At 27.6% G+C, this 11,983-nt stretch overlaps 1 protein-coding gene across 2 annotated transcripts in view; it reads right to left on the bottom strand.

The window, feature by feature from the left end:
* Positions 1 to 958: 958 nt before the first annotated feature.
* LOC110282812 (RYamide neuropeptides) overlaps positions 959 to 11,983 on the bottom strand; it is a 93,434-nt gene continuing 82,409 nt past the window's right edge. The window contains exon 4 of one of the 2 annotated variants that reach the window (XM_071179491.2): positions 959 to 1,223. In XM_071179491.2, the coding sequence (XP_071035592.1) occupies positions 1,184 to 1,223 (40 nt within the window). In that variant the 3' untranslated portion in view covers positions 959 to 1,183. The remainder of the gene's footprint in view (positions 1,224 to 11,983) is intronic. The other variant, XM_071179495.2, reaches the window with a different exon arrangement.

Raw genomic sequence — 11,983 nt, 5'->3', positions numbered from 1 at the left:
ATTAAACTTAATTCGTCTTGAAGAACAAGAAAGATACTTCCAAAATCAGAACAACAACCGATCTTCTATCATTCTCGCACTTGGAATTCAAATCACATGGTTTTCTATTAAAAAGAGTCATTCTATATTTTAAAATTTTCTAATATTTTAGTTTATGCATATTTTTTCTTTTTTTAATTGCATTGTATTTGCTTGCTTGCAACAAATAATTCTAAGGCGTGTGGCCTATACATTTATAAGGATAAAGTATTTTGGTAACTGTTGTCATTGGATGGAATGGTTTATTTTACATACTCGTGTAAATCCTCCTTACTAAACGTGTGAATACGCACACTTTAGAAGTAATACACACTCAGAAGAAATAAGAATTGAATTTATAAGAGTAAAAATAAAATGGTTATTCAAAAGTACTTTTGTATTCCTTACAAGGTACGAACTTTAACTTCCCATTAAGCTATCGGAGGCTTTATAGGTGACGTTAATAAGAACTGATTGCCATTTTACTATCGATGCATGCTGTTTATATAATATTTGAGTATATATACATAAACTTAATTTTGAATCTTGAATTTTTAAGAATGACCCATTTCAATCACTTGGGGAAGAAAATGGACAATAAAAATAATGTTGATGCGGAAAATGTTATTTAAAAATATTATTGAAAATTTTTTTGAAAGGAAAGAAGTGACAAAAAATTGTTGACTAAGTTCCTTTTCTTTTCCAATGAAACGTTAAGTGTTCTTTTTTTTGTGTGTGACCACCATTCTCCGAACTTTTCGAACACCGCTTTGTATAAAAATAATAGAAAATTAATTTTAATCAGTGTAAAATCTTATAGTAACTCGGTGCATGATTCATATCGTAAAAAAATATCATTAATTTTCACAACAGCATAGTTTTACTAACAAAAACTTAATATTCATTCTTTGAATCATTAGAGTAAAAAAGTAACGAGAAATTAGACATTTTAAACAGTTTTTATTGAAGTTCCAAACAGTATTTATTAAAGCGTGCATAACGAAATACTTATATTTATATTATTATATAAAATAAAATACATTTCACATATACATTGGTAACCTTTTATTAATCATTTTTTTTTTTAAATTTCCTCCAGTAGATACAGAAATGGAGTTAGGGTCAAGAGTTTCTAAACTAAATGTTAACTGTTCGGCTTATCCTGTCAGTTAAGAATCTGCTCCGAAGATGAACTGTCTTTCCTGCTAAAAGAATAAAAAAATCAAATATTAGTTACTTAGTAAAATAAAATAAAAGCATAAATTAATTTCAAGATTAACCTTTATTTAAGCCATTGTATTGCAAATACATTTGTCGAAGACAACTTTTGTCGTAGCTTTGAGATTAGATTTCATACAAAATTGTTATTGAAAAATTGCAATATTTTGTAAAAGTACTAGAAAAATTAATAGATAGTGAAATTACTAAATGCAATTAATAGATTAATAATGCTTAATAAGATGTTTAATAATTAATTAATATGTATTAATATAATTAACGTTTATTAATAGTCTCATTTTATTTTATAACCGTAGTTAAACAGCGGACCTAATTTTGGTTTATGACTACTAAGGTTCAACTCCGTAGCCTTGCAATTTTGAATCCAATCCAGAAAACAAGGGAACTCCTGGATTAAGTTTAATGAGAAATTCGCCTTCGTGAAGGACTTTTTAATCGAACTAATCAGCATTTGCGTTATATGGAGTGGAAAACCTCCCGCAGTTAACCTGGTGGCAAAGGAACTCTAACTCATGATCCGTCTGCCACTGAGGATATTTTACGTCAGCGCTTTGTTCGATGCGAGCCGGGTGTGGAATTCGTATCTATCAGCCATCGCTGGGATTCGAACCCGGTTTACCTCATTGGAAAGCCAACGCTCTATCCCCTTAGCTACCACAACTCAAAATGTAATTGAAAACTACGGAATATATAATTTATTAATTCTTTCTTTTGGTCCTTGCTATTTATAATCATCCCCCTTTTTAAACAATGTTTTGCATTTTTTATTAGGACCCATATTTTTCGCACAAGAACTAACTGAATTTTTTCAGCGAATAAATTCGAAACAATCTTTTCAATATTTAACTAAACTCTGTCCCCAAAATGGAAAGACCAGAAAAAATGGTTTACTGCATTGAACTTAGGAAATCAGCTAGTTTATTTTTTTCAGTGTTTGAAAATGAGTTACAAAGTTTCTCAACAGATAGCGCTATTTATTTAAAAAGAACTTTAAAACAATGCTCGTCAGACCAGTCTAGCGACTGAAATTACTTGCATGGATGTCTGTTAGTTTTGTCATCAGATTGCACGCGTTGAGTTCCAAATGGCGGTTATTTTAAAAATTCTGTGCAGTTCTTCTCAATTTTTATCACTTCCATCACCAAAATGGATTTTTACGGCACACTAAAATAAAGAAAATCGTACTTTTCTCTCTTTTTCCATCTGAATGATTTTTAAAACTGTCGGTCATGTTTGGAACCGTGCGATGCAATAAAATAGCTCGAATTGAATGCTTGGAAAAAATGTAATTTATGAAATATGTTTTGATCGGCATTTAAATTTAGTGAGGTAAACTATCTCGGTTATTACAAAAAGAAAAAAAATAGCTGGTTATAAAAAAACATCAATACTGGTTACCACCCGCGACTTTCATTTCTTTAAAATGATGATTTCGTCCTCTGTTATGAGCATGTTTCAAATCCAAATCCAGCTAACTAACAAAAAACACTGCTTGATCATATTTTTGTCTTTATTTTGAAGAGAAAAACTCAAATATTTTACTTTCAGAATAATCAGTGCAAAGTTGAATCGATTTAAAGTGGAAATTGAGTCAATATCGCTATCTTAAACCATAATACAATATAAGTTTGCTGCGCAAAAAAGTATTAAATTGAAAAATATGTTCTTAGATATGTGTAATCAAATTTAAGAAGCATAGACGAAGTTGAGATGTTGTCTAATCAGATTTATGAAGTATGAGAATATGGTACAATTGGGGCTATAGCCATATATATAGCCTTGGGCTATAGCCATATTCAAATTTTATTTAACCTTAATATAGTTCAATTAAGTTTGCCGCAAATTTAAATGATGTTATAGTTCAACGCACTCCAAATATTTTATCAGTGCGTGATTGTAATACAGTCTTACTGTTACATTTAAATGGCAAAAGTAAATGTTAGCGCTTAATGATGCAATTTGAAGATCCTCATTTCCTAGAATAACTAATTTCCTGGAATTCTAATTGCATTATTTTAAATTAACGAGGAAAAATCTAAAAAATGCTCATTCTGTGTACCCTTTCTCCTATTCTGAATGAACGACAACAACGACGATTTTTGAATTATACAACCGAGTAATTAACAATTTTTAATTTATTCAATTAAAAAGTGGTATCAGACCTGAAGATTATTTGGGAGAAATTACTTGTAAGATATCTGTAATTTCATCATTTTTATTTTCATATGAATGTTATGTTCCAGTTGTTTCTTTCTGTTTCTCTTTTTTGAATAACAAAAAAGCATAATTATTTATATGCTTTTACTCAACTGTTCTAAATTAAATTGATAACCTAGACACCTTACCTAATTGATAATAAAAGGGCAATTCTAGAAAGGGTATCTTGTTTCTTCCCTAAAAGTAGTTCGATTTAAAATGGAATGATATATTTATTTAGTTTAACCTCTTTATATAATTACAGTCAGATTATGCAATGGAATAAATTTACTAATGTTAAGTACAAACTGCAGATAAATAAATAACAGCGAAAGGTTTTTTATGTTATTAAACTTACTTTATCTCTCTGATAGGAGGTTATCAATATTCACTATTTTTATGATTGTTGACAGTTCATAGAATGTCAATGTTACAATGTCAAAGAAAAAAATATTGATATGTAGTATAGGATAATGAGATGATATCTTAGTAGTCCAATAAAATGTAGAAAAAAAACCTTGTTCTATATTCAATTAAAAACTACGTCTACAAAATTACGTTTCATGGCATCCCTGTAAGTCATGCCCTGTGATTTCAGAATTAATTTTAATAACATTTTTCCTTTGAATAAAGTGTGAATTAGAGCAACTTACTGTTACTTTTATTTTATTTTCATTCATATCATCTAACCTTTTTAAAAGCGAAATATTTATTTAATATATTTTTCATACTTTTTTTTTCATTATTTTGCAAAAAAGTGAAAAATATTATATTTAGAATTTTAATAATTTATGGTTATGAAATGCGGCATGAAACACCGGTGTCTTTTTTTTGCGTTAAAGGTACAATCTTCCAAACATGGCTCACTTACAAGCAATAATTTTCGAATTTTTACTTATCTGCAGTTATTTTGATCAAAGAAAAACAATTATTTACAAAGAAATTAATTAAAAGTTAATAAATTAATTAAAAATTAATAAATTAAAATTTTCTTAATTTACAAAATCAATTATTGATAAATATTTGAATTGGAATGAAAAAAAATTCTAACTATTTTTTTTTTTTGTTGTTGTTGTTGTTAATTTACGTCGCACTAGAGCTGCACAATGTTCTATTGGCGACGGTCAGGGAAACATCCCGGAGGATGAGCCGAAGACATGCCATCACAATTTTGATCCTCTGCGGAGGGGATGGCACCCCCGCTTAAGTAGCCCGACGACCTGCTCGCGAAGTCGAGCATAGTTTAACGAGGACCAATACCGCACACCCTCGGTCCCTACGCAGACTGATCGAAGTGGTCACCCACCCGCACACTGACCGCAGTCAGTGATGCTTGACTTCGGTGATCTGCTGGGAACCATGTTATTTATTTATTTATTTATTTATTTTGAATTTTATATTTTAGTACTAATATAATTCTGATAATCAGACAGATTTGTGTTAGTAACTATTTGGCTGTTTTTCATAATTAAAAAAAGTGCGAAAGTATATTTTTCTGTTAGTTAGAGTGTCAGAAAAAAACTATGTAAAAAAAGAGACGCCCATCTGCGTCAAAGAGATAAAAATTTGTAGTTCTGAATATCACGAGAAAAATTTCATAAAATTATAAAGGTATAGTTTCTTAGATTCGTCCATCTACTATTGCGTGTTAAGTTAGATTTTTTACGTTTTCTTTGTAGAGCAATATGTTTTGTTTGGATATAGCAGACAAGCAAAATTTAATGAGTATTAAACTGAAAATACATTACTGGATTGCGTTAGGAGTTTTCATAGGGGAAATATCAGGTGTCTTGCATTTATGACTGAAATGTTTTCGACAAGTATAAACATTTATGCTTTTATCATTATGAATAATTCTAAAAATGTGTTTAAATTTACTAAGATTAAAAACAATGGGAAAATAAATTCATACAATTTTTGTATCCATTAAACTATAAGCCAGCTTTCATTGGTACGTTATTTATAAGATTCGTAAATTTTGGCAAAGCAGCTTTTTTTTTAAAAAATTAATAAATATTTAAAAATTAATAAAAATTAATCTTTTATCATTTTTTAAAATAATTTTTAAAAAAAATTAGTAGGGGAAAAATACTTATTTCAGCATTCCGTTAAAATATTAATAAATAATATTAAATAATTTTTCTCTGAATTTCTTTATAAATTTTACTTAAATAAGTTTCCTCTAGGTATGATAACAAGTTTTATTCAACTTTTTTGTTGCAATTTCAAGGTTCGTAAATCAATTAATTAGCAAAGAAAGTGTGTATATCTGAATGTTTGATGGATTCTGGTCTGATTAGTTAATTTATTTTTATAAAATTAATTTAAATTCAAGGTTAATTAGTATAATTCTAAATAAAAGAATTTTTTTTTTAAATTAATAAAAATTTAAATAAAATTTAAAAATTAACTTATAGTAATTTTTAAACATATCTCTTAAATTATTTCAGGTATTTGAAGATTATTTGCACACTTTTTTTGTGTGAACTATTATTCATGTTTTGCTATCAAATATTTAACTGTTGCATTTTTTAAATAACTATATAAAATAAAATTTTATTACCTAATTTTAATAATTACTTTAAATAATATTAATAATAAAAAGTTCCATAAATTATTTCAGATTATATCAATAAATAAAAAATGCTATTAATTATTTCAAATAACTATTATAAAATATAATGCGGGGCTTATGATTATCTCAGTCAATTATGTTAAATTCAAAACTCAAATAAAACCTTGTAAGAAATTATTTTTTGAAATCTTCACTAACTTTTGAAAATAATTTAATTGAATGAAGTGTTTTTTATAACTAAACTAAATGTTTTTTTAAATCATTTTGTGAACAAAATTCGCTTATGTAATATAAAAGTGTTAGTTTTATTTTCTTTTGTTAAGTCCACTTTATTTAATACTTTCTTTACATTAAAATTATTATAGTTTTATTTTTGAATAATTTTTTTCAGAAACGTTGCCTGTTTTTTAGAACCTGAGTAATTACTCTAGGTACCTGGGTTACCCTTCATACGAAAACTCATAAATTACATTTTATGTTAAGTAAATATTTTAGGTTGTTTTGAAGCTTTTTCTTATAGTCTTCTTTAATAAGTTAAACCATTTTTACGACAAAAATATTACTCAGATATTTAACAATTAAAAAAAATCATAATTTACTATCTCGAATATGTGATAAAAGCCATTTTTTTTCATTATTATTATTTCACTTAAACTTTTTCTTGATTCTTTTTCATATTCTACAAAAATCAGCTCCACTAATACATTATGTTTAAATGTATATTTTCGATTACTTATTTGTAGTAAATTATATTAATTATTATTATTTTATTAATTATTATAATTCTAAGACGGATCAATTCTGCTCTACTTTATTCGAATTTAGACGACATTCTATTCGATTAGGAAGAAATGTTAACTATTGAAACAATTATTGACATGAAATATTAATTATTAAAGTACAAGCGTATTGTGTTATTATGTTAAAGTTTATAAACTAACTCTATATTTTACTAATTTTAGACATTTGCTATGCGTGCTAAAAATTTCTGTACAGAAACAATTAATGGACATATTAACTGAAATCGAAGGAGTATTTATCGAGTAAAAGTCATAACATCAATGAAATGACCGAAATCCGGAAAATGGCGAATTTCTCCAGTGAATGTTAACAATCACTTTGTCCGTTTGGAAAATGTCCGAAATAATTGTTATATTCGATTTGATATTCATTTATTTGTTGATATTCTAATATTTATTCTATATTTTAATATCCAATTAGGACAGATTAGGAAAAACATTAGCGTTCGGATACCGGGTAGTGGCCCCTAACCTTAAAAAAACATCACTGAAGGAAGTACCAGGCAAGAGTAATGATTAAATTAATATTAAATCAGATTTAGCATATATTTCGGACATTTGCCAACATTCGGGACATTTTCGGGTATTTGATTGTTGACATTCACCGGTGAAAGTCGACTATCGCCAATTTCTGTCTTTTTACAGTAACATGGATACACGAAAATTTAAATGGTAGTTTTTAAAGAACGCTACCATTTCAATTGCTTTCATTTTTTTATAAATAAAAATAAAATCTTTCTTCTACATTATTCTCCCAATGTGCATAAAAACAAAATTGCACTGAAAGCATACGCTTGGTAAATTTAAGAAATATTTTTTCATTAGGTTATATTTGATGCCTAAATTAAACACAATCTATTTATATAATTCTAAACTTTCCATACCATATTTTTTAATGGAATTATAGAAAATAATTAATGAAATTTTTATTTATTTATATTATTTAAATAAATCCGCTTTAAATCGGAGGGGAAAATCTGAAGTAATAGTGGAATATTTGGTTTATAGTTTTTTTAAAACGTCTGGTTGTATTAGTCTCAGAGGACATCCTAAACGGTGTAGATTAGCATTGGAAGCAAAAACTAAGTGCTCGAGACTTAACAAAAGGGTCTTGAAATCCGAGATGACATTTTATCCGGGAAAGTCCTATGTATTTTACGTCATTCAGATTAAAAACACTTTTAATGTCCATTGCTGTAAAATTTATTGGAGATACCTTTTAAATACTGAATGGAAAAAGAGAGTTGGATATTAGTCGTGAACTTAACACTAAAGAGAAGTCATGAATACGAAAATAAAAATTACGTAATTGAAAATAATGTATGCCAACACAGTTTCAATTTAAAATGGCTCCTTCCTTCAAACTTTACCGTGCCTTTATTAAATAATTATTTAATTAATTAAACTGCGAAGATCATCGACGACAATCGTTAGTTTTTAAGGGTAAAATATGTTTTTCGCTGTCGTTGTTGCTTTAAGGATTAAAGTGAAATATGTTCTTTTTTTTTAGGAGATGGGGTTTTACTGAGTTGTCTCTAATACAGCAAATCTTCAGAATTAGTTAAGAAACTTAAAATAGTGATGAATCATTTTATTGTTTAATTTTATTGCAAGTTTTTAATGAAAAAAAAATCGGAAATGTCTGGGTTTTTTTTCCCCCCCACACACAATCTTCGGAAATTCATTAATATATGATGTTGCGAACTATTTACTAAACTCTGGAAGACATTACCATTGTGGCGTAACTACCACTACGAATATTAAACATCAATTCACTAGTATATAAGACTTGCTAACTTGATTCAATCACGAGGTACCTTTTGATAGGTGAAGGTTGGCATTATCGATAACTCCTCCCCCCCCCACACCATAAATGTTATCCAAGGTTTTAATGATGGAAGATTCTGGAACAAACTGAAACTAAGATCCTGAATTTCTTTTTGGTATATTCAGTCCTACTGATGTCAGCCCTCCCGTTTTCTTGGGAATATAGATCAGATGATAGGGCAGGCCCTTCATGGCATGTATACCTATTATCCAAAAACCAATACTGTGAAGATTTTGTAACTTGAAAGAGAGGCATTGTCCTGGTGGAAAATCCAACTTTGGGCCACCAATTTTCTCTGCTAATGGCAATAAATGGATTTCTAGACTTTCTTTTATAGCAGTCTCAATACAGTCTCAGGGAGATGCTAAGTTATGCCATATTTTATGCCTTCTCACCTAATTATTAACCTCCAACTTGCTGTAAAGGAAATCCTCTTCCTTTTTCATGTCATTGAAAATAGTGCTCAAAACTGTCTGAATTACCTTAATTCTTTTATTTTCTACTCTCCTTTGCTTATAGATAGCTTTCAAAAGAAGCTACTGATAATTTTTTTGTATTAATTATTTTGTATTTTGATGAAAAACAAGAAAATCTCCGCCAAATGGGCAACAATGTGGAGACTCATAAATACTTTAAGAAAGGCTTCGGCTATGACGATAAACTTATTGTGGCTTTTCCCCCATTTAGCATGAAGGTTATAGATAACCAAAGAATGCTAAAATCTATATTATTGGCATTTGAAGCGAGTATTGTCGACTGAAATCCAATTTTCCAATAAGAGAATGCCTTCGTTTACTCGTAAGAGGCAAATTTTTTAAAACGTAAGTCAGTTAATATTCGTTTCTCGTACGCAAATTTAAAATTTGTAAATTAAAAAAATCATTAAAATTTCAACTATATTGTTTAAATTTTACATTTTAGCCGATGGATTCAGTCTTTTTCTCAAATGGAGAAAACAGCATTTTGCCGAACATAGTTCACTTTAAAAGCATCTGTAAAAAAAGGAGAAATTTTAAAACTCTATATTTGTTTACAATAAATATTAACATCGAGTCTCCTAATTAAATATCCAGTGGTGTCAAAAAATCAAGGTGACTTTATTTAGTTGGGACACACTGTATATGTATGTCACCAAACGGAAGTTTGTACATGACTTTCATTGAGATGAACATATTAAAATTAGAATTTTAGATGATGATTAGTATTTCTGATACTATTCATTTTGCTTGCATTTAATGAGAAATAGCGTTTGACCGATAATTTTGTTTTTGCTTTGAATTTTTCATGTCAATAAACAAATAAATAGATAGATAAATAATATGTAAATTCTACCCAGAAATATGATTTCTTATTTCCCCCCCCCCCTTTTTTTTATTTAATTTCTTTTCGAAAAAAATTTGAATTTTTTAGTAAGTTTTATTTCTAAGTTTTAATTACGTGTTTTGATCAGAAAAAGCACATAACTAAAAACTTAATTAATGTTTATAAAATACTAAAAAAGCATTTTATGACTAAGAATTTTTTAGGATTCTAGAAAAGAAAATTTAATCTTCTGAAATAATTGCTCATTTTCTGAAGCAAATTTTTTCATATTTTTATCTAAGCATTTTTTAACGAAATACAAAGTACTTTATTAGGAAATTTTATACTCTATTGGAAGACTGAATAACGATAAAATGAACGATAAAATTTTAAAAACCTTTTTTGTTTCGAATTATTTTTGAAAAAGAATTGTTGATTCAGAATGAGATTTAGAGAAAAAGGTTATTCTTCGAAAATAAAACAAAGTTTTGTTAAAAACCCATTCATTAAATTTAAGTTTGAAAACAATATTTATGAAATTAGTATTTTTTTTCTTTGATTCGACGTCAAAAAGGTTATCAAAATACATCAAATAACTTAAAAAATAAAGGTCTAAAATATTTGGAAATTATATAATTTAATTTCTCAAAAATAAAGAAATAATATTATCTCAGCAAATAAAGATATGAGGAAATGTCGATTCAATTTAGCCATGTTTGATCTACAGAAGCTGAAATCTTTTCTCTAAGCATACAAGATAGGTATACACAAAGATCAAATGTTTAACCTTTTTATTAGCAACAGTTTCTTTCTGTTACAATTAACGAGAATCATCCTTATTTGTTATAGTCTTCTTTTTTTACCAAATACCTATTTCTCAGTTCCTCAAGAAATTTTTACCTTTACTTCATAACAATTACTTAAAAAAATTATATATATATGTGTGTATGGGCAGATCTCTAAAACCTCTTGATAATAATAGAAAATAATAGGCACGCTATTTTCACTCTTAGAATTGTTTGAAAATGTATAAATATCAGAAAATAATCGTGAACATCGAAAATTTTGATGCCCTTATAAGTATGAACAAAAAATTAAAATTTTTGAACTAATTTTTCTAGGTTTATAACCACAAACTGTCATTCGGTTAGATTACAGTTACGATGTCAAAACCGTAATCAGACGCAGATCTAAAAAGTAAATGTTAAAATCACTCAAAATTTTGATCACACGTTTGTCATTGCCTAATTTATTTTCTGTGTTGTGTGCATCGCATTGCGTTGCATCTGAGAGTAAAGTTTTCGATCTATTCTCTAGGTTGTCCAAACCGTAACCTTGTCAAACAGTAACCTCAGGATTAATTAATTGAATTTAATATATTAGAACTTAGTTTTTTCTCTATCTTTTACTAATTGAAGATATTTTTTGACTGAAAATAATTAAAGTAAACCTTTTTATTCATTTTATAACGATTTAACTTTACATTAAAATTTTTCAATTCATTTATGATACTAATAATTTTTGATGAAAAATAAAGGGCAAATATGGATGAAATTATAAAGAAGAAAAAATTGCTCAATAAAAGGAAAATAGGTGCAATAATTTTATATGTTTATTAAATAAATGATGCTTTTGTCGTTTTTATGATTTTTAATGAAATGTATATAAACCTAGAAAAATTAGTTCAAAAATTTTAATTTTTTGTTCATACTTATAAGGGCATCAAAATTTTCGATGTTAACGATTATTTTCTGATATTTTATACATTTTCAAACAATTCTGGAGGTGTAAAAATAGTGTGCCTATTATTTTTTATAATTTTTTTATAATCAAAAGTTAAAGGTTTTTTGAGATCTGCCCATATGTATATATGCAATATAGAATGCCTCATACGAGTCTTTCTATATTAAATCATAAGCTTAAAATAGATTTCTCTTATTAATTTTAAGACGTAGAAATCACTCTTTCACAAAGAGCCAAAGTAAGTCAAGATGCCACTTAAAAGATTTTTCTGAAGTTATTGGG

This window comes from Parasteatoda tepidariorum, chromosome 3 (genome assembly GCF_982258835.1).
Source record: "Parasteatoda tepidariorum strain Cologne lab strain chromosome 3, Ptep-v5.0, whole genome shotgun sequence".
In the NCBI taxonomy this organism is placed as follows: domain Eukaryota; kingdom Metazoa; phylum Arthropoda; class Arachnida; order Araneae; family Theridiidae; genus Parasteatoda; species Parasteatoda tepidariorum.
Note: the sequence above shows the minus strand (reverse complement) of the source record. Positions and strands in the feature narration are given on the sequence as shown.